The sequence below is a fragment of the Sprattus sprattus genome, assembly GCF_963457725.1.
Source record: "Sprattus sprattus genome assembly, chromosome: 5".
Taxonomy (NCBI): Eukaryota; Metazoa; Chordata; class Actinopteri; order Clupeiformes; family Clupeidae; genus Sprattus; species Sprattus sprattus.
The window spans coordinates 24169595-24193364 of NC_137924.1; the positions used below are offsets into that span (position 1 = coordinate 24169595).

Genomic DNA, 23770 nt, shown 5'->3' on the forward strand with positions numbered 1-23770 from the left:
GTAAAAAGCAAACTCCCCCTCTCTTCGTATGAGCGTGTGTGTGTGTCTGTATCTGTGTGAGTTGTCCAGGCTTTGATGTGTGTTATGGGCATAAGTGTTGATTTGAGGAAACAAACACATGGGAGGCAGAAGGAGGCTTCATCTGTGCTGCAGCAGCAGTGGGGCGTCGGTGATGATGACGACTCGACAGGCTCTCTCCTCGCCTTCCTCTGCCTCATGCAGACCCCCTCCTTGCAAAGCATGTTTTCCTTCTCCCTTTTCCTCTCTCTCTCTTCTTCGCTCTCCATCTTACACTTCTGATGTTCTGGTTCCTTCTCTGTGCCTCTTTGACGACTAAACATATGTCCAAATCAAATGGATTCTGCTCGAAGGCACGCTTGTCATATGGAATGAAGCCTTTAGGAGGAAGGGGGGGAGTATTCTTTATCGTCTCTTTCCTCACTTCTTTAATATTCTAACATTTCTGTCCTCCATTTCTGTCCTTCCTCTTTCCCTGTCTCGTTTTTTTCTTCCTCTTGGCTCGTTCCATTTTGATTTGAAGAGTTTAACAATGCGCTCCAAAGTGATCCTGAAGAGCTGGTGAATGAGGTGGTGGTCAGCGGCGGGTCCAGAACCTTCACTGGTTGCCGTAGCACCCGTGTGACACTCCTCTGTGCAGAAGAAAGACCTCAAAACCTGACCTAAAGACCTGAAAAACTCATTCTAGATTTCCCAGCTTTACATTCATAGGGTACTTCACTACAGCGTCCTTGGTCCCAGGTGGCCTCAAAAGAAAGGAGCCAGCTTTTCAGTGGAAATTCAGCATCCTTTTTTCGAATCGACATGAACTGTCATTCATAACGGTCGCTTGAGTTCATTATCACATCAGCAAATGGAACCATCAGTTGGAAACATTTTCATCTTAGCGATCAAACTCCTGAAGAGGTTAACGAGTCGGGTCTCTTAAGTACCACGCTCACCACTCTCCTCCCTCCAAGTCCAGACACCTCAGCGATTTGGTCTTATTATTTGTTAGCAGGCGAAACAACACCGGTGAAAAGAGACATCGGACAGTGAAGGCCAAGGCCCACACCATCCTTCAGCGACCTTCCCCGCGCTCGTTTTCCAATAATGCCGAGGCATTAGTCCAGTCCCTCACTCTGTCTTATTCTCTCCTCTAACAGTGTTTTTTCAACCGCTCTCTGTCTCTCTATCCACACCTCTATTCTGGCCATGAGAACTTTTTGGGCCGTCAAGAAGATGGGCTGTTAGGAAGATAAATATTTTGACAAATGCCGTTGTTTTTTAAATTAAAAAATAAAGAGGGAGAAGAGCACTTTAATGAAATGCGAACTATGATTTATCTGTGAGCGAGTTGGGGCGTGAACTCTGAAATCTGGCTGTGAGCACCATCTGATTAATGTTATGCCTTCAAGGTGCAATTATGGACTTGATATACGTCGCACAGATGACCATGTCTAGCTGTAAAATATATGTATTTTAATACCAAGGTTGGGCATGGGTTTATATGTATTCCTGGGCAACTTCGCCCTAGACAGGTTTATGTCTCGCTGCCGGGGTTAGAGGGACAGTTTTATGTGGGGTCTAATCTGCTGGTTCCCATTCAGCACGGCCTGTGTGCACAGCCACTGGCTAACTCATGCTTAGACTTTGTCTCCACAAGATTCCCTTGCTGGGTCTTATTGACTTATTGATTTTTTTCCTGATCTCCAGAGCAGTGATCAGTTCTGTATAGCTTTGCCTTTATTCTCCCTCTTTCTCTTTCTCATATGTGTGTTTATGTGAGAGAGCGAGAATATGTGTGTGTGTGTGTGTGTGTGTGTGTGTGTGTGTGTGTGTGTGTGTGTGTCTGTGTGTGTGTGTGTGTGTGTGTGTGTGAGAGAGAGAGAGAGAGAGAGAAAAGAGAGAGAGAGATAGAGAGAGAGAGAGGAGGGAGAGTAAGAGTGGGAATGTGTGGGAGGGAGTGAGAGTAAATGTGTGTGTGTGTGTGTGTGTGTGTGTGTGTGTGTGTGTGTGTGTGTGTGTGCATATCTCTATGCCTGTTGTCACTGTGAGAGGCCTGTTTGCCTTTAATTCTGCAAACATGTCAGAGGCCCATGTGGCAGCAGGGTCTGTGCTCGTCCGGCTGTTGTCACACAGCGACAGGCCAAAAGGCCAGACGCAAACACAACGCCCGCATCAACTCCACACTCCATGCCATCATGTTCGCACAAGCCCACACACTCACAAAGGCTGCACAGCGTGTGTGTGTGTGTGTGTGTGTGTGTGTGTGTGTGTGTGTGTGTGTGTGTGTGTGTGTGTGTGTGTGTGTGTGTGTGTGTGTGTGTGTGTGTGTGTACTTATCTTTGTGTTTAGCTCATTCAAGTGAGTTTTATTTGATTCAAAAACATTCAAAAACAGTCACAACTGAAAACTAAATTGCAGTGTTGAGAATGAACCCCATTATAACAGTATAACTACCTACACACAAAGTTAAAGTTTCTTTTGAATAGCCTCAAAGGCTACCTTTTCATGTGCTTGATTACCCAATTACTGTAATCCAGGGAAGTGTCAAGATCTCACCTTGATTTTCACTTCATAATAGTTATCGTGGGCATGCTGTGAATTTGACTGCAACTTTTTCTCTGCACCAAGGTAGACTTTTGGCACGAGGGTCGTTCCAGGTAGAAACAGAATGAGTTTCCCAGAGAGATGAAAGAAATACTGCCACAGAGAGTACATTATTTCCAGCACACCGTTGATAAGTAGGCTATTTACCTTGCCCGCGTCCGCAGGTTCAGTCCCGAGCCACTCAAGGATAAAAGTGAATAATGTGCTGATTAACTGAATGCGCTGAAGCCGCTGGCTCGTATTGAGTTTGCACTGCTCTCATTTTCCCGCCATGCGGCTCAGAGAGGTGGGTTAACCATTAGCCTAGCCATGTGGAACCCTCTTGTAAATGGAGTCGAGGGCACGCCGCCGAGGGCTCGTGGCGGAGGCCATCGCCCGCTTGACAAACATCGACGGTCGGTAACGGGTCTCACAGAGCGACGGGGGGAGCCTGGCTGCGGGGGGAATATTGATGGTGTTTCCTGGTAGAGGGCACTGAGAGGTTACTCCCACCCACGCCGGTAATAAGGAGCTTTTTTGCGAAATGCAGCTTGTCATCAGCTAATCACCCACGACCCTGCTAATATTAAACGATCCCTTGATTAGACATCATGGCCTTGTTCTGCGGGATAGCCAGCTGGCTGTATCAGACGTGTTTTTGTTTTTCATAAGCTCATTGTGAAGTGCACACCATGGCTTGTTTTTGTTAATATATTCCCGCACCACTGCTGCACTTTGTGCTAATAAAACAGTACTTAGGCCTGTGTGTTTCTAACGCACGTGCGGTGATCACGATCTGTAATTACATCCTGAGGCTCATCTCGTGAGCCGCCACATAGGCGGTTGACACGGTGAGCTTTACCGGGAGACATCTCTCAAAGCCCACCCAGCCACCGGTACCGGAGTGTGCTCAGGAGAGACGATGTTGATGACGCGTCATAAAAACGTTGATGGCAGGTTTTAATCACTGCTACTGGAGCTGTTGCGCTTCTGCCGAGGGAGTCAGGAGGGCTGACACCCACCATCTGCCGGCTCGGAGAAACCCGGCACGAAATGTGCCGACTCACCCCGTTCCACCAGCTCATCCTCATTTCCCCGCCTCAGAGGATTTCAGAAAAATGCTAAGCATTAAGGGGACTCATTGTGTGAAAGAAAAGAGAAAGTTAGTTTGAAAAGGCTAGAAGATAGAGTACTTTCTACAAATCATTCACCCTTTATGGCAAAAAGGAAACACCATTTTAGAAGCCCTTGTATTACTACAAAAGGGTCTTACAGGTGATTCTAGTTATGAACTGGTAAACTGAACTATTGTCATAAATGGGGTTTAACTAGCCTTTAGTGACTATTCTATGTTGTCTCCCTTTTGTCCAAGTGTAGGCATGCCACGTGTGCAGACGCAACAGGCCCTCCGAAAGGTTTCAGCATAGCATAATGGATAAGTAGCTTAAACAACAGTGCACTCTGCCCTGTGTCGTTCTCCATGAATAGTTTCAACCTCACAGCAGAGCTAAGCATCATCTGCGGCTTTGTGCTTCATAAATCCTACATGTTTGATTATGTAAATGTAAACAAACTCATTTACTTACTCAACTCATTTATCTGATGCAGTCGTCCAGTCGGATTGCCTAGTCATTTCATCCTGCCTGATCATTTATCTCAACTAAAATGCATTATCATTAGTTCATAATAACATTGGTCTCAAGGCCCTCCCTGTCTGACCCTGAATTCTATTGTGTTTACTACAGTGTGGCTCTAATTGTTCACCCAACCCAATGGTTGTCACGTGGACTTATTACAGAGCTGTGTGTCAAAAAGAACAAATTTGGTTAGAATTAGTTTTGAACAAAAGCAGAGACGATGGAGACATTTGTCCGTTTGTCACAGTTGTCACGTTTGTCACGTTTGTCACGTTTGTCACGTTTGTCACATTTGTCACGTTGCATCGTGGTTTTTCCCCACATCGTAGCACAAATGTATCTTATTCCCTGTGTGTGTGTGTCTGTCTGTTAATATGCCAGCGAAGACAGACAGATGAGTCCTGCCGTGACTCCTCTCCATTTTCTTGCTGTGTGTTTTTATTTATTTATTATTATTTAACCTCCATTGTTATCCACTCAGTGGAAATCATCTGTCTCCGTAGCCCGAGGATCGCGGGGCCCGACACGAGCGTTTAAACAATGGAGCGGAGACGAGCCACAGAGTCTGCTCCGCCGTGATGTCTCAAGGGCGTTTTGCTCTCGTTTCTTTTTTTTTGCTTTTTCTTTTTTTGTATGTTAAATGACCTGCTCAAGGGCAGTCAGCCATCTGACACATCCCAAGCTCGTCGGATCCTTAATTGCTGACTCTGTTCCCGAAAAAAAGGAAAAAACGGGACCAGTCAGCGGTGCATTTGTCCAAATGGGATGGAACAACTAATGATTCCCTATCTGCATGTTACCAGTTTCAACCGACTTGTTATGTGCTCTCCTGCCTGGGAAATGGCTGCAGTGCATCCTCCTTGATGGATGTTTCACGTTTTCGGTAAACTGTTGGTAATTCTAAGCTCGTCCTTGTAGCTGGAGGATAAAATATGTACTTCATAATTGGGAGACATGCAATGCATTTCATCTTGCACTCCCAGGACAATGCTAATCGAATCGAAATGCGCAATAACATTAAACCTATTACGTCTGACATGAATGCACGATGGTACATCTTTGAGAGGAGATGGCCCGTAGTTGTTATTTGTGAACAGGACGTATGGAGCAGAAGCACTCCCATATGCACTGTCTCTAAATGATATTGCACACATTTGTTTATATCATCAGTCTCTGAATGATCTGAGCCCCCCTCCACCCCCCCCCCAACACCCCCTCCACCCACCCATCAAACCCCCCTTGCTGAATGTCTTCCTTCATGCGAACAGCCAGATGGTACGGATCCTCACAAGAAGCAAGTCAGCTTTGACCAGCCCATTGTGCTGTTTGACAGAAACCAATGATGAGTCACTTGACAGTGGCACACCAGAGAACGCATTCCTCTCAGCTTGGGGTTTGCATGTGTTTATTGTCTTGTGTGTGTGTGTGTGTGTGTGTGTGTGTGTGTGTGTGTGTGTGTGTGTGTGTGTGTGTGTGTGTGTGTGTGTGTGTGTGTGTGTGTGTGTGTGAGAGAGAGAGAGAGAGAAACAGAGAGAGAGAGAGAGAGAGAGAGATGGGACATGGGAATAAAGTGAGGCTGAGGTGATTTCGAGCCCTGGTGGGGGTTTAGTAGTGGTGGCTTGTGGGTAGTTGAGAGTCCAGCAGGGGGTTATAGAGGCGAAGCACATCCATCTCGCTCAGCTGTGCACCGGGCCACCGGGCCAACGGTGTGTGTGTGTGTGTGTGTGTGTGTGTGAGTGTGTGTGTTTGTGAGTGTGCGAGTGTGTTTTAATGTATACGCCGGTGTATTAAAACTTTCCAGGCGGGCTTTTGAGTAATGTTCATGCCCTCTCTCCCGCCCGTGGAGAACCCGCTGTGAGGGTAATGAGAAATGCACAAAGAAGTAAAATAACTCCCAAAGAAATGTACTGCCTTTATATGAGATTGGGAAATGAGCCTTCGTTTGATCTACTTATACAATACATTAGCAACTGAGCTAGCTTCCTCTCTCTTTGTCTCTCTGCCTCCCTCTGTCTCTCTCGGCCTCTTGTCTGTGTCTCCCCTGTTCTCTCATCCTGTCTGTCTCTCTCTCTCGTCCTCAGTCTGTGTCTCCCCTGTTATCTCATCCTGTCTCTCTCTCTCGTCCTCTTGTCTGTGTCTCCCCTGTTCTCTCATCCTTTCTCTCTCTCTCTCTCTCGGCCTCTTGTCTGTGTCTCCCCTGTTCTCTCATCCTGTCTCTCTCTCTCTCTCTCTCGTCCTCTTGTCAGTGTCTCCCCTGTTCTCTCATCCTTTCTCTCTCTCTCTCTCGGCCTCTTGTCTGTGTCTCCCCTGTTCTCTCATCCTGTCTCTCTCTCTCTCTCTCTCGTCCTCTTGTCAGTGTCTCCCCTGTTCTCTCATCCTGTCTCTCTCTCTCTCTCGGCCTCTTGTCTGTGTCTCCCCTGTTTCTCTCATCCTGTCTCTCTCTCTCGGCCTCTTGTCAGTGTCTCCCCTGTTCTCTCATCCTGTCTCTCTCTCTCTCTCGGCCTCTTGTCTGTGTCTCCCCTGTTTCTCTCATCCTGTCTGTCTCTCTCCATCACTCTGTAAAACCAGCTCATGTCTGTCCACGCATAGAGGAGATTATTTATTGGGCACAGGTGCTCATGGTGAGGTGGAGAAAGAAGGGGGAGGGGTTCTGATTGACGGAAGCTCCCGCTGCCCCATTTGTCGGATTTGTCTCAACAAATACATCAAATGGGCGCATGCGGTGATTGACAAAGTGGAGTTTGCCTAGACAAATCCTGTCCTCAGACACTCACTGGCTTTGACATGTATGTGTGTGTGTGTATGTGTTTGTGTGTGTACTGTTTACAAATCTGTCTCATGTGTTTTGTCTGTGTATTACTTGTTACCATACATGTCAAGTGGACCCTTTATGTATAGTGTGTGTGTGTGTGTGTGTGTGTGTGTGTGTGTGTGTGTGTGTGTGTGTGTGTGTACGTCTCTGTGTTGTGTGTTTAGTTCCTGACACTGTCAGCCCAGTGGAGATCATGGTAAAAGCAGAGCAGAGCCCCAGCCTGTGAAATGTGACAGGCTGTTCGGTGCTTCTGTTATCTGTCATCTCGCTTCAAGAGAGCCGACTGACAGTTATTGTCTTATTGTCAGAGTGCAGTGATACGCAGGTTGACAGCAGTGGCCAGATAAGAGCTCCATGGTTTTGGTCAGATCTGTTCACCCCCCTCTCCTCACCCCAACCACCACCACCACTAACACACACACACACACACACACACACACACACACACATACACACACACACACACACATACACACACCAACACACACACACCACCACACACCCCAGAGCGTTACCACAGACCAGACTCGCAAAGAGCGGAGTGTGACTGTACTCCCGACTTTCCCCCTCACACACACGTGCACACACACACACACACACACACACACACACACACACACACACACACACACACACACACACACACAGACACACACACACACACACACACACACACACACTCTCTCACACAAACACACAGTGTTTCAGTGGCATGCTGTTCTAAGGCCTGTGGCAAACAGTCTGGTTCTCTGGACCCAAGATGCAGCAAGCTCATTTTTCCCAACATGCAGTGCTTTCAAGGGCCACTGAGCTACCAAATGACATTTCTCCATCTATATGTAAATAAAGCTCCAAACCCACCTAAAATAATTCCTAATGACAAACACATATTCATATCCAGAGAGAAGGAGAGAGAAAGAGACTCATTTAATGTATCTGTGGTTTTGTTCTGACTGTGAAGTCTATTCTCTACTCACCGCTCATTACAGATAGGTCTTAGTTGGGCCCCTCAGGTTATTGACTGTGTTTTTCTTTCTTGCAGATGCCGGTTCTGGCTCAGGAGATGAAGGTAAAATGTTATTTCATATGCGTTCATCTGCTACATCATACACAGCCTCTTCTTCACATCTCACAACACACACACACACACACACACACACACACACACACACACACACACACACACATGTATTAGATTACATTAGATGCAACTTTTTTTGTCATTGTACACAGTACAGGTTAGTATCATCTAACCAGAAGTGCAAAAATATAGTATTATTTACACTGTAGGAAAAGTACTACAACATAAGTAATGCTATATCTTACAATGTGGACAGTGATGGACAGTGGATCAAATATACAATATATTGTATATTTTTATATTGTAATATACATATTATAATAAATATATGTTTATTACAATATGCAAATACTATATATGTAAATATATTAAATATGTGTGTACAGAGGAGAAGTTGATAGACTTTGAGAACAGAGAGTGCAAATGTAAGGTTGTGTGTACAGTACACATTCAGCATACCTCCTTCCCTGTAGGCCATGTGGTCACCTCTGATCAGACGTGCCACCGTGGTGTCATCTGCTCACTTGATTTCAGTGCCATAGACAGGAACACAATCATGGGTGAACAGGGAGTACAAAGGAGGGCTCAGCACACAGCCTTGTGGCACGCCAGTGTTCAGGGTGATTGAGGAGGAGGAGAGGTTATCTAACTTAACAGAAGTCTAAAGTCAGAAAGTCCAGTTATAAAACCCACACAATCATACTCGCACCCACACACAGACTCAACATGCACCAACCCTCACCCGACACACACACATTCACACACACATACATACTATGTCTCTCTCTCTCACACACACACACACATACACACACACACTCACACATACATACACACCCTGTCTCTCACACACATACACACACACACACACACACACACACACAACCACACACCCATACACACACACACAGAGAGACATCTAGTGTGTTTCATTCCTCTCTCTCCTCTCCACCCTCATAGAGGAACCCAACCAACCAAGCCCAAGCGAAATTGAATTACTCCCACGCATCCATTGTTGGGAGTGAGGGATTATTGCACAATTTCCCCTTTTGTGTGACAAGTGAGTGACATGAGGTCACAGCCATCCCCACTCTGAGGAAATTAGACTCTTGTGAAATAATTCACCTCATCTCATTTTCTCTTCCCTTGCTTTGGTCCCCCTGGTGCTGTTTGAAACAGACGCACGTCCTTGAAATCGGGCCCGAAAACACAGTTGGATTCGCTTGAGCAGGAGGGTGTGTGTGTGCAAAGTCAATCCCTCAAGTGCTGTCTTTCTCTCCCTTTGAGTGTGTGTGTGTGTGTGATAGAGAGAGAGACAGAGAGAGAGGGAGAAAGATAATTTGTATATGCCTGTATGGGTGGCCATAGAGAAACAAAACATTAGAGTGAGAGATAAGGAGAGAGAGACAAAGAAAGAGAAGGGGGAGAGGGAAAGAGAGAGCACTCGGATTACAGTAAATGAGTCTCTATCTCTGTGATGGCTCTTGTATACATGTTGTTCCGAATCGTCTTTTTTTAAGTCTGTAGTGATTGTACCTGCTTTATCTTTTGTGCAATGATCACAGGATAACATGAAAGTGCATTACTAGTGCGCTTTGGGTGAAGCCGGCACAGCTTGCGTGGAAAGCTGTGGAAATTGAATTTTAAAATAGGATTCTCTTCATGCGTCCCTGCTATAAATGATGTATGGGACTCTCATATCTGTGTTTTAACTGTGTTTCTGGAGGCTGGAGATAAATCATTTTAAAGATATCCTGAGTGAAAGTTATTTCTTCATAAGCAGTGTGTGCTCGCACTCTGATTATAATTCAGAGATTGTATTTTGTTGTTTGTTTTTGTTTAGGAGTTTGTAAAGGCAGTGATTGCTGCCACATTATTGTTGATCCACACTTCTGTTTGCATTTGGACGTGCAAGCGCCTGATACGTGGGGAGAAAAATGGATATTTTGGGAGCGAATGGAGATGAGAAGCGACAAATAGTGACGGGGGGAGAGAGAAGAGATAGCGAAGAGAGGGATGGTGGCTCCGCCGATGCGGGGTGGTGAAGGGGAAAAGTGAAATGGACAGAGGAGATAAAGGAAAAGAATTAGAGTGGAGGAGAGGGCAGGCCAGGCAGGAGTGAGTGAGAGACAGAAAGAGGAAGAAAGTGAGAGAGAGATGGTGAGCGATGGGCTAGATGAGAGGAAAGATAGCCAAGGAGGTAGAGAGAGAGCGCGGTGGCGTGATGGCAGCGATAGCGGAGGGGAAGGGGCGCCGGCGGAGAGAAGAGGAGAGAAGCGATTGCAGTTTATGGACGGAGTGGAGCGTTAAAGAGAGAGGGGCTGAGGGAGAGGTAGCGGAGCTCGGCAGCAACGGGCAGCTCGGCCTCGGTGCGATAAAAATCAAATGTATTTTAATGGCTGGTGATAAATCACGGCCAAGACTCTGTGGGCACGGACGTGCAGTTAACTTGGAAACACAGAGCCCCGTGGAGCTGGCAGGCCCAGATGGGTCACGACTGCTGAGGCCCACTAAGCACACGCCATCCAGCACACACGCAGAGAGGGAAACATGCAACACTGCTCCAGCCATAATGGAACATAAAAAAACATAGATTTGTATCTCTCCTAAGCTGAATTTGTGTCAAGTTAGCATATATACATATAAAATCCATTTCTCTGGTTTCGGTTAGTGCTGTTTGTAGACGCATAGCTGTAAGTGCAGTCACTGCCGCAGCAGCAGTTATAAGCCTTGCCACTGTTGTAAACCTTTCGCTGGTTATAAAGGGATTCTCCGCTGGGCAAACATTTGAATAACTGACCCACTGGAGTGTGCCAGACCAGGCTCGAGTCCATGAGTGAAGGGGGGGCGTTTATGCAACAGCCTTGCGGTGAAGCGTGGCATCATCCTCGTTAGTGTCAGAGACGGAGGATTAAGTGTCTGGTGTGTCATGTACGCAGGCAGGCAGAGTGACACATCACGCGCCCGTGACCTAAGTGAATCACAGACTTCATTGTATGGGGTTCCTGCTCATTAATGCACTATTTAAAGAGTAAATAATGGTTTAATTACTGTTCCTGCCCTTTAAGAGAACAGACAGTACTCTTAGCTAATTATCAGTATTTATAGGGTAGCCATTAAAGTCTCTCCCCATCGTTTTTTTTCTCTGCTGTCACTCTGGTTTTCTCTCTCCCTCTCTCCCTCTCTCTCTCATTCTAATTCTGCATTCATTCCCTCTAGACTACTAGCTCTTCACAAGTGCACTTTCTACTTTCTTATGCCTTCTCTTCTTTTTTTCCCGACACTCAACTTGTGTGTGTGTGTGTGTGTGTGTGTGTATGTGTGTGTGTGTGTGTGTCTATCTGTGTGTATGTTAATTAATTTAAGAAGAGGTGCAGCAGTAAAGCTCAGGTGAAAATAACACTCCCAAATTGGGGTGATTAATCATGTTACCACGTTGGCCCTCAAAACTACAACAATATGGATCTCCCCTCAGTTCATTAATCCCTATTACTGTACTCCCAGGGCTCCGTCGGCTGGGCCAGTGATGTATTTAATTTCATTTGATTTCCCCCCTGGTCAATACAAAGGCACGTGGCTTTAGAAACCCCCCCTGGGGATGGGAGCTTTCAAAAGAAAAAGCCATCTGTTTTTGTTTTTTGCTTGCTTGTTTGTTTTTTTATTTATTTTTTTGTTTTGCTGGCCTTCATTGTCTTCTGTACAGCCACAGTTGACCGCAGTTGATCCCTCACATTAGCTTGTGGTTACGTCTGGCCTTGCTCTCTTCAGGAACGTGGCAGAGGCACCGCTGAGGGAAACAAATGATGCTTTTATTTAATTTCATTGTGCTTCTCACGATGGCGACTGGCAGCCATACAAGCTCATCTGATGTGAGGAGACCTTAACTGGTCGCTGTGGCATCACCATGGCAACAAGGTTAGAGGTTTAGGGAAGCGATTAAGACTAGACACGGTTGTAATGGCAAGGCAGATAGTAACTGACATAGATAGAATCACTATGTGGTGAACAGTTATTCAAGTATTTTAAATGTATTCTAATGAAGAACATTCATGCTTACTGGATTATCTATGCTGTGAGAACCTCAAAATAGACAATTGTATCCCTTGTATTTCATCTACACTACTGTTTTTCATGTAATTCACATAAGCAGAAAATGGAGTTTAAGAATGGTGACAATTAGCACTTTGGTTGTAATAAGTCCCTTGAATGTGTTTTGGATCATTATTTTTGATAACGAGTAATGCATGAAAGTCATGTAGTTTGGACTGGAAGCTATTAGCTCTGAAAGATCCGGGATTTGCTTGCCTGCAGTAAACACTCCCCACCCACACAAACACACACACACACACACACAAACACACCACACTTATATATACTGTATGTGTATTCTCAATAATATAAAACAGCTCAGAGGGCACCTTCACGAAATCTTTCAAATCCTCCCAACACCTAGGCGGCTCTATTTTCAAATCCTTTGATAGACTGGTGAAACGGAAGCAGGGAGATTTCTCTCACCTGAGATATGGAATAGAACATTGGAAATTGAGTTAGTTCTGTTTGATCCCATCATTGTTATCACAAACACAGCTCCACAGGCTTTTGCCCAACCCCCCCCCCCCCCCCCCCCCTCCCCCAAGTGCATTATAGGCGAAAGCTACTTAAAGCCATACCACAGGGGCACGCATAGCTCCGCACACAGACAAGTCATATCTGTGCGTCTGTGTGTGTGTGTGTGTGTGTGTGTGTGTGTGTGTGTGTATGAAATACAAATTGCGATCAAACTCCAAGATACCTGAAGGAAATGAGACAAGGGGATGAAGACAGAAAGAGAGAGAGAGAGAGAGATTAGATGGAAAGAGAGAGAGAGAGAGAGGGAGAAAGAGAATCAGCTAGCATTGGGCCATGCCTTAGCTGTCTATCCTGCAGGAAATGATGTGCTGAGTTACAGCAGGTCACCCGGGGGCCAAAGCGGATTTTTATTGTAATTTATTTCGCGTGTATAAAAAATAACAACGGGGACATGTCTGAGTGCAGCGGGCGCCGGAGCAGGGATGGTGTGTGTGTGTGTGTGTGTGTGTGTGTGTGTGTGTGTGTGTGTGTGTGTGTGTGTGTGTGTGTGTGTTTGTGTTTGTGTGAGTGTGTGTGAGAGAGTGTGTGTGTGTAGCAATGCGCCTACCTCCGTAACAGTTGGATTATGATGAGATTACTGTCTGAAAGTCAGGTGGCATTTCGGTTTGCTACTGGGGTGTAAAGAGTGCAAGTGCAAGTGAACAAATATGTGCCCTACTTCAACCTTTAACCCCCCTTAGCAGAAGTGGCATGGCCTCCAGTTGGAGAGTTCATATGAAGAAGAATCTTAGCATGCAGATGAAACCACGCTCCATCCAGCAGTGGAGGAGAACTCTAGAGATCTGCTTGGTGTAATGGTCTGAGGTTCGCATTGTAGTGAAGGAGAACTGAAGTCAGACTGCCGTCCCTGATCTGATCATAATGCTCTAATCCTGTGCGCCAGTGCACATCATCAATTTAAAATCACGCAGATCCTCTTACATCCACTGCACTGCGCTCGCGCATATTTCTGGACTCCGGCTAGAGCTATGACTGTTGTTTTACGGCTACATCACGCTCCCAGGAGATTACCAACTCTGTAGTTTTGAAATGTAAACATCTGAGGGACTGTTTGTTTGCGAAGCCGCTAGCTGCTGCTCTGAAAGGCCTGATTCATCCTGGGAGATTTGAGCCAAACCCGCTGAGGTGAAGTAGGTTGTTTATTAGTTTATTAGTTGTGTTTGTCTTGGAACAGAGTGTACAGTTGCAAAGAGAACCCCCCCCCCCCCGCTGTTATGGAGTTGCTTGTTTATGCTTCTGCCATGTGCTCCCCATAGGCACGTGAAGGAAATGTAAAGTGGTGTTCAGGGTGCGATTTGTCAAAAAAACAGAGGGGGGGATGGTTTTTTTGTTAGTTTTTTTTTATCATGGAAAAAAAAAAGTAATAAATAGGCCTTATTCTTTTCAAGTTAACGGTAGGCCCTATTAGGTTACATTTTGAACAGTTGAACATTTAATGCAAACTAAAATATATAAAATACATGAAATATTTTTTTTTTAAACCAAAGGAGGGTAAATCCCCCCCATCCCCCCCACAAAATTGTACCCTGGTGGGGTTGATTCTGGCTGAATTCAGTATGGCTTTCAGCGTAGCCTTGTACTTGGGTCTGTTTGGGAAGGAATAGGAAACACTTACGTGGGTTCACCATTAGGATTTATTAAACAACACACCAAACAAACCTTCCACAGACTGTAAAAATACACGTGCACCAGCCCTACCGTTCAGTTACATAACACACCAACGCAGTTAATGGAATATGAACAAATCATTTATATGCAAAAAAAAACTTGTCTTCTACTTAACTTATAATCTAAATAAGATAAGAGGTCATCAGAATATAGAAGGCATATACATACATATATTAATTTCACCGAGGAACCTATTTTCCACACATCCCCTTAGGAATGATTGCTGCGTGGTTGGCTTCCCCTGCTTAAGTTACAGGATGGAGAATAACTCAGCTCTGATAAGCATCAAGGTCAAGCGGCTCCGGAGCGCTCCGTTAATTGTTAATGTTGAGAAGGCACTCCTCTGTGGTGGAACCCTCTCCCACCTGGGCCTCAAGAAGGCGTTGGGCGAATGAGACTAGGACACATTGTTAGGGGAGGTGGCTGTTTGTGTGTGTGTGCGTGTGTGCGTGCGTGCGTGCGTGCGTGCGTGCATGCGTGCGTGCGTGCGTGCGTGTGTGTGTGTGTGTGAATGTGTGTGTGTGTGTGTGTGTGTGTGTGTGTGTGTGTGTGTGTGAGAGAGAGACAGAGCAAGAGGCTGGGCAAAGGCTACCTCCCTGGTGGCGAGAGGGGGATCTGTTTATATATTGACTGCCGTTTTTTAAGGAGCCCCGGTGGGGCGCCGCTGCTGAAGAGGCATAATCTAATCTTGGCTCGAATCCTTGGCGACGATTCCTCTGTGTCCCCTTAGCGAGGGGGAAAGTTCCTTTGACGCAATACATGGGGAAAACATGAGGCATGATCTCTGTTTGCTATCACATCATGACAGCTTCATCCAGCTATAGCTGTTAGTGCTCAAAGCTAAATCAGAACCATGCTGTGATATGCGCAACATAAGGATAAATGTTTTGAGAAATGTTGATAAGGCAACGCATGACATCAGCCCTTATACAATCACAAGCATATTTTTTTTAAAGCGATGAATGATACATTAGCACCCCATGATTGTGGATACTTGTTAAGTAACTGAAGCATCAAATATTGCGGAGCCGCTGAACAGTGACTGGTGACTCATGGAGAGTGGCTTTAATAATGAATCAGCCACGTTTGTAGCATTCTGCCCCCTCCCTCCTGAGGATGACACTGGGTCACTTGTTTACAGCTGAGCCCCTGCCTGGCTGTCGCATCCTCTGGCCTTCTCGCTCTCGTCCAGGGGTGGTGGTGGGGGGGGGGGGCGTGTAGGAGGTGGGAGCAAGTGCAGTGAGCTCCCACACAGCATTCGCCAAGCATGCTGGAAACTGGCTGAAAACTCACTGGAAAGTCAGAGAGTAGAGAGAAAAAGAGAGAGAGAGAGAGAGAGAGAGAGAGAGTTGAGGGGAAAGTGGCCGTACAGCCGCAACAAGATTAAGAAGCCCGGGCCAAAATAACAGCGACAAAACAAAAAAAGAAACCGCCTGGCACAGAGCGACGCCCAACAGGGCTGGACCACTGCAGCCACCTCCATCTCGCGCCTCCCCCATGTGCCCCCGTCTCCCCTGGCAAAAGCGTGGCATCACCGCGCCCAGATGGGCTGACCGAGAGGAGAGAAGAGGAGAGGAGAGGAGAGGAGAGTCACGAGCCTCTTATGCAGGAGGGAGAGCTTAATTAAGGGGTTGGGCTTGAGACGACAGTGTGAGGTCAGCTCTGCTGAATCACCCCTGAAGGATTTATTGCCCCACAGAGATAATTACTGTTTGTTGCTGAATTGAAATTACTGGCAGTGGGCAATAAAAGGATGCGCTTGTGTCTATGGACACATCACCGCATGCAGCTGAGAGAACTACTGAAGGAGCAGACGTCTGGCACTCACTCACTCAAACAGGACAATGCAGGATTCTATATTCAGTATTAAAAATATAGTTGTACTATGTACGTGCTCTATCATTTACAGTGAGAACAACCTTACACAGATTTTCCCCTGGCAGATACTACCACGCTGTCTCTCCCTCCCTTTCCCCTACAATTTCTCCTCTACTCTCCTCTCCTGTCCTCTCCTGTCCTTTCCTCTGTCTTCTCTCCAGAGGTCTCCCCCTGGTTTGTGCTTTTTTTGTTGTTGCTTTGCCCAAACGCTTTCATGGCTACACGTCGTAAAACAGCGATCAGGAGTGTTTTACTTTCCCATCATCCTATCTGCTCGCTAATGCGTGAATCAGAGAAAGGGGGGGAGGAGGGGGGCGTCGGCAGGGCGAGACGCCAAGCTTGCTCAGCGTAGCGCGGCGCTAATGCAGTGGCCAGTGCCTCCGCAGCCTCGTGCCCAACCCTGCTGTAAGTCTGAGTCCTCCATTCTTAGCCTGCAGAAAGTGACACTTTATTGACTGAGCATTGATCGCCATTGTGCTGGATAGTGTTTTTCACCTTGCTCCATTCTCTCTCTCTCTCTCTCTCTCTCTCTCTTCTCATTCCTCCTTCACTTCTTGTCTCTTCTCTACTCTTCTCTGTCTCTCCCTCTCTCGCTCAGTCTTTTTTCTCTCCCTCCCTCTCTCTCTCTTGCTCTCCATCATTCTTTGTTTCAGGTGTTGTTCCTTAACTTTCAAGTGGCATGCCTTGCCATCATTTCTGCTTCTCACATCATTGCTCCATTCCTCCCTGAGCACTCTCTTGTTATCTCCCTCTTTGCATTCTATCTCTCTCTCTCTCTCTCTCTCTCTTCCTATTTGTATTCTCTCTCTCTCTCTTTCTCTCTCTATTGCATTTTCTCTCTTTCCCTCTCTTTTGCATCATCTCTCTTTCTCTCTCTCTCTCTCTGTCTCTCTCTTGTTCCCTCTCAGCTCTCCCCTTTCCTCCTCCCTGCTCATCATGCATTCTTTTTTATTTCTTCTGGTCCTCATTTTCTCTTCTCCACCTCTCTGCCTGCCCCCCCCCCCACAGAGAGCAAGGAAAGTGTGAACTAAGCCCTGGTAGGCCAAGCCTCGCGGTGGAGAGAAGAGCCTCTTAATGGAGCCTACTGGGGTTTGATCCTCCTGCAGAGAAGCCCCCCTGATACCATCACCAGTCTGGGAGGGTTGCTGTAACATTCCTGTGGTGCTGTTCTCAAATCAGTTTTCTATGCCAGACTCTTCTCCCTATGCATAGAGAGCCTGGTAAATCGCAGCAAAGAATTTGTTGACGTCTGGTGAATCTATAATGGAACACTCAGTTATTGGAGATTGGACATGCAAATGGATGCCCAGCTGATTTCTGTGTGTCTATGGATTATGTAGGCGTTTACTGTGCATTTGGATCATCCTCACGTACACACATGGACATATGGCGCATATTGCTCCAAGCACATCTGTGTTTGTGTTTGTGTTTGTGTGTGTGTGTGTGTCCAGTTGCGGAGGAGGATGCTTGTGCCAGAGGGTGACTTGCAGGGGTCTGCAGTTCAGCCCCCTCCTGGCACCACAGTAAAAAAAACATCCCCAGGCCCCTTTCGCTCGTGTGTATGAGCGCACACACACACGCAAAAAGCCTGACAGAGAGCAGCGCCTAAGCCGATCAAAGCTGGGAAAAATGAAGTTTTAAGCCCTAATTCCTCTACTAATTCTTTCCCCTTAATCCATTCAAGGAGGGTGACCCAGTTTGGACCCTGCTCAATGCTGGCTCCCAATTTTCATCTCGTTTCCCACCTCCACCTCCACTCCCCATCCCCCCCCACCCCCCCAAACCCCTGCAACCCCCTCTCGCTCCTCATTCACTGCGCCTCCTCCCCATCTCTCCTCGGTTTGCCAATTTCACCCGGTGTCCTTCGCGAGATTCCTCTCGAAAAACCTGTCAGATGGCAAAAAGAGGGTCCTCAGTGGCGGCGGAGCTCGGCTTGAGTCGACGAGACGCCCTTGCTATCTGCCTCTCTTCACGCCGGCGTTTGCGGTAATTACATGTGCAAATAGGCCAGAGCCGAGGTGTGCTTCCCCAACGGCTGTTGACTGTCGATCGGAGGCAAGGAGCCAAACAAGTTCTTCTCTTTTTTCTACGTCTTTCTTCCTCTTCTCTTTTTTTTCTAAGACCTCCACTTGACGTGGGCATCTGGCCACTCGGAGGCCCTATCAGGCTGGAGTGGGATATTTAAGGCTGGCATCAGTGGGAGCGTGGAGAGGGAGAGGGCGGGGGCGAGGGTGCCGGTGAAACCGAGTGGGACTCGTTTTGTTTTTCTGGCAAGAGACTCGAGAAGAGTTTGAGGTCACCACCGAAAGGTTCTAAAACTCAAGAATTCTCAAGGGTGTTTCTGAGGAAAGATTAATCGACAATAGCCTTTGGGCGAAATATATTATTGCTATATTTGAGCTCTTTCTGTGCATTAGCCAACAGAAACGCTTACACCAGAAAAGGACATTCTGTTTTCAAGCCAAATCCTGCTGCTTAATGTTAAGATCAGTTTATTTTTTAAATGATTTCCTCTATCCTGATTCCAGTTTCTAGTTTCCTTCTCTGCCCTTCTTTGTGACAAGCATTTCAGATTCCATCTGTCATATTGACCTCATAAGGCTATGGATGAAATACAAATGTCACATTTCAAAACATTCCACACGGTCCGCACAGTGCTTCCTCCCTATTGATCGAGCAATCGATGAGTGACCTTGAAATCTGTAAAAGACACAATTGACCTATGTGGTCCTCATGCATCCTAGGACATTCACTGTTGTTCATGCAAAAGCAGAAACTGGCTCCTCATCCGAGACACTTCTCTCTTTGGCAAAGTATACTTAGCCGTAGGCAAGTGCTATTCTCCTCACAGTTGCATCTGAAATATTGTCAGGGACCCACAATAGGCAGTTTGCTCTCTGTGCCTGTGACGAGGCTGTTTTAAGTGAGTGCCAGCTCGGCTGATTGTTCACAGTGTGGTGTCAGGAGGGGAGATACTGCATTTGCTTGCCAAATGGAGCTGTCAGGTTGTGGTGAATTAGTCATTGTAGACATTCCCCATCGCTTCCAAAAGGTTATTCTGCACTCCCCTCCCTAACACGTTTGATAACAGCAGACAGGCAACAAATTTGGCCCCCAGAGCGCCGCATGCTTTCCCTTGCATCACTAAGGTCACTCTCCCCTGTGTGGAAGAGCAGGGTGGGCGCCATTCATCATCACTGTGACAGGCGTGTCCCAAATATCCCTCTCTGCGTTTCTCTAACTCTCTTTCTCTCTCTGTATCTATTTCTCTCTCTTCTCTCTCTTTATCTATATCTTTATTTTCTCTCTCTCTCTCTATCTTTCTTTCTCTCTTGTTTCCCTGTCTCTGTCCTTATTTGTCTTTATCCCTCTCTCCCTCCCTCTCTCTCTCTTTCCCTCTCTCCCTCCCTCTCTCTCTCTCTCATTCTCTCCTCGCTCTCTCTCTCATTAGGCACATAAGCACAGATTGTGGCATATGTGTTCCCTAGGTCTCTTGTCTCTCTTCACTCCCAGCCCACATCCTGTCGTGTCTCTCCTGCCCTGTGTGTTTCTTTGCTTCCTCTGTTGGCATGACGAATATGATTGATATGGTCAAAGTGCTTCCCTCACACATAGACACGGCGCAGGGGTAATTGCGGTCAGGAATGGGCTGGCAGCTTATCACTGCTCATCTTTTCCCTAAGTTAAAAGTAGCTGTCTGAATTGAAAGCATGGGGGCTGGGGACAACTGGGATGGGGACAGGGAGGGGGTGGGGGAGGGGGAGAGGTTGAGGCGGGGGGATCGAACACACTTCTGGTCAGAGAAGATCGATAGTTGAAGAGAGGCCATCTTACACCGAGGAAATGGGGATAATTGCTGCTGCCCTCACCCCACACATTCACATGCGCACACTCAAAACCTCACACACACACAAACACACACACACACACACGAACACACACACTCACACACTCACACACATAATTTCCAGTGACCTGATCCCAGGGATTAGCCAAACCCAGGGGGAACAGCATACCGCAGGAAACTCAGAAGTAATGGTTTGACGAGATAGTGTGCGGATTTGATTGTAAGCTCTATTGGGTTAAAGTTTGCCCATTTCCCCCAGGTCCAGTACACCGCGCTTGCCGGCTGGCTGGCTGGCTGGCTGGCTGGCTGGCTGGCTGGCTGGCTGGCCGGCTGGCTGGCAAGCTCGCTGTAGGCCAATTTTCTGGGGACAGTGTCATGGAAACCACGCTGCCCAGCTCCCAGCATTCACTCTCCCCCGGTTTCCTTCTAAAGAACAGCTTACAGCAGTGACAGAGCTAATAACTGGTGTGTCTGAGTGGGTGAACTTTGCAGTAGGGTCATTAGTGGACAGTGGAAAACATGTTCAGGAACCTGGTCTTGCAGTTGCAGTGCTCAGTGTGTGTGTGTCCAGTCTGCTCAGCTGTCAAACCCCCACTTTGAGGGCGATCAGATTCGCCAGGGTAAGCCTAGAGTTGGACTAGGAGCTAGCAGAACCTTTTTTTTATCATAGTATGGGCGTTTTTTGTTCTATCATACTTGTGTACAAAGTCCAGACTTGCACTTGAAGAACGCAGCATGTCTGGCAAAGACTCTGACAAGAAGCAGAGCATTCGCACAAAAACAAGTCATCCTGGAATCACTGATTCTCTTTAATCACGAGAGCGCATGTTCTTACAAAGAGCAGACAGTTCGGGTCATGTCTGACGAAAAAAACAAATCAAACACGCCATGGGGATGTGCCAGAGCAAGACGTGATGAGTTTCACCTCGTTGTTAATTAAGCGCTTCAAAAAGAAAGTTACACAGTTTCTTCCCCTTGAAGTCGCAACTGCTAGCATCCTCTGCCTGAGTTGTTAGTGCAGCGTCGCAGATGGGTCTGTGACTCGGCACAATAGTTTTCCGCCTGCCATCTGTCTCTGCAGCGTAATCTCCGACGGGCGTCTTTGAAAAGGGCTACTGTGAAGTGATCTCCATTAACACTGCGTTTAATTTGGCGCTGCCATCAAGTGGGTGCTCTGTTATCAAGGTGTCTTCGCTGCGCTGTTGTGGGTGTTTTGCTATGTTTGTGTGTATGAGTGTGTGTGTATGAGTGTGTGTGTGAGTGTGCGAGCAAGCACACATATGGACATGCAGAGATGCTAAGAAAGTAAGTGTGAGAGATAGAGAGAGTGAAAGAGAGAGAGAGAGAGAGAGAGAGAGAGAGAAAGATGGAGGGAGGAGATAAAGGGCGAGTGGGGGGAGGGTACAGGACACAAGAGGTCAACTGTTTTGAAGAGCACAGCTTGCTGCAGCACCCTGGCATTCAAGGTGATTTGGCAGTCTGGGTATGAAGTCTCACCTTATGGCCCGCCGGAAAAATGTCCCGAGGTCCGCAAGCAGCTCCATGAATACACAATCACGCGCCACAGCGGCAGCCGGCGCGCATCGCTGCACCGGCACCGGGAGAGCCCAGTCGCTGTCAGAGCCGCGAAAAACCAACGCTGAGGTTCTTCTGCATTCGGCAGCCACCTCACCACTCACACACACACACACACACACACACACACACACACACACACATACACACACACACACACACACACACACACACACACACACACACACACACACACACACACACACACACGCACACACACACAGACACACTCTCTCCCTTTCCGTCAGGTCCTGAAGCCCAAACAAAAGTTCAAACAAAGAGAGGGAAAAGGCCGATAACTTCTCGAATCAGCACGGAATATTCCCTCCAGCTCTTTGATCACAGCCAAGGACAGGCCAGAGTAAAGTAAGGAGCCAGCGCCCAGCCAGGGGGGAGAGGGAGGGAGAGAGAGAGAGAGAGAGAGAAAGAGAAAAAGCGAGAGAGAGAGAGAGAAAGAGAGAGAGAGAGAGAGAGGCCCAGGCGAGCAGAAAGAGAGAGATTACATAAGCATTAGGACGGATAGAATGGTGAAAACCAGAGAAAAAACAGCCCAAGTAAACAAAAGCAAAACACTTCAAATGAAATATCCAAACTGGAAATAAACACTTTGACAAGACGATTGAAGCAAAACAAGTCGCCTATTGTAGCGTTCAATACTCTCCTGCTTTGTGGGGGAATGATAATAATATGGCTGTTAAAGATATCTCGCTCCTTTCTGATCTCTTTCTTTCAGTCTCTCTCTCTCTCTTTCTCTCTCTCGCCGTTCCTATCTCTCTCTTTCTCTCCTTTCTGATCTCTTTCATTCTGTCTGTCTCTCTCTCTCTCTCTCTCTTTTTCTCCCTCTCTGTCACACACACCCTCTCTCTCTCTCTCTCTCCGCTTGCCTCACGGGTCTAAGTGTTAAAAATAGCGTGGCATAATGGAGGGCTGGGATCTGGAGAGAGAGACTGTGATCCTCGGCGGAGGGAACGCAATTTAAATTCCACGGAGCTCCGGATTGCTTTTCCCGCCGGCTGATGATGGGCGCGATATCAGCTCCTAGGAGGCCTCGTCGCCGGGGCACCGGCATACCAAATAAGAAGCCATCAAGAGGAAATGAAGGAGGGGGCTCAGGCAAGATCAGCGGGGGGATTTGGAAGGCATGAGAGAGCGCGAGACAAAGAGAAAATGAGGAGCGCCCTTAACCGCCGGCGCCGGCACTGCTCACGACAGTCGCTGGCCCCCCCCTTTGCTCTCAAGTTGCCTTTTCCACATGTCCTTTATGTGTGAATTGAGGCAGAAAGATGTGTACGTTCAGACATGCAGTCAAGCACATAGGCACGCATTCACGAGTGTCTGAGTGTATGAGAGCATGTTAGAAGATTGTGAGTGCATGCGTGTGTCTGCATCTATGATACACCTCTGTGTGTGTGTTTCTGCAAGTGTGTCACAGTGGATTTGTGTGTATGCATTCGAGTGTCTGTACCCACATTTGCCGCTGAGAACAGTGTCTCCTTATTCAGTGTCTCCGTGTCCTTCCTTGTGTCCTTGCAGGTGGCGAGGGCTCCGCGGAGAACGGTCAGAAGGAGACGTCCACCTGTGACATCTGCCAGTTCGGGGCTGAGTGCGACGTTGACGCAGAGGACGTATGGTGAGTTGGGGGGAGGGGGGAGAGGGGGTCTTGTGGGGATGTGAAGGAGGGCAGATGCGAAGGCTGCCAAGGATGAGGCGTCAGAACCAGCCCATCTGGAGATGAACAGCAGTACACGATAAAGCTGGCTGACAGCAGACAGTGGAAGGCCTGGTGGAGCCACACACTGCAGCCCTAGCCCCAGTAACACACCTGAAAGTTGAATGAGTACAGATCAGAATCTTTAAAGACTAGTTTTGCAGGGTTTTTTAACTTTGTACAAATGTATGTTTTTAAAGGTAACTAGTTTTTTATAACATCTTTAAATTCATTTGGATGATATATGGTCATGTGAAGGCGAGATAAACACACCTTTTATTCCTACTAGCTGTTGGTGGTGTATCGTCAATGCACATAATTTAGCAAGCTAGCTTTCATCAGTTGC

The 23770-nt window shown here is 47.2% G+C and overlaps 1 protein-coding gene across 1 annotated transcript in view; it reads left to right on the top strand.

The window, feature by feature from the left end:
* The window catches only part of tmeff2a (transmembrane protein with EGF-like and two follistatin-like domains 2a), a gene marked incomplete at both ends in the record, with an annotated part of 54003 nt that overhangs the window by 17858 nt on the left and 12375 nt on the right, over positions 1-23770 (top strand). Inside the window, 2 exons of the mRNA XM_080839391.1 lie at positions 8081-8107; positions 23250-23346. Of these exons, the coding sequence (XP_080695517.1) occupies positions 8081-8107; positions 23250-23346 (124 nt within the window). The remainder of the gene's footprint in view (positions 1-8080; positions 8108-23249; positions 23347-23770) is intronic.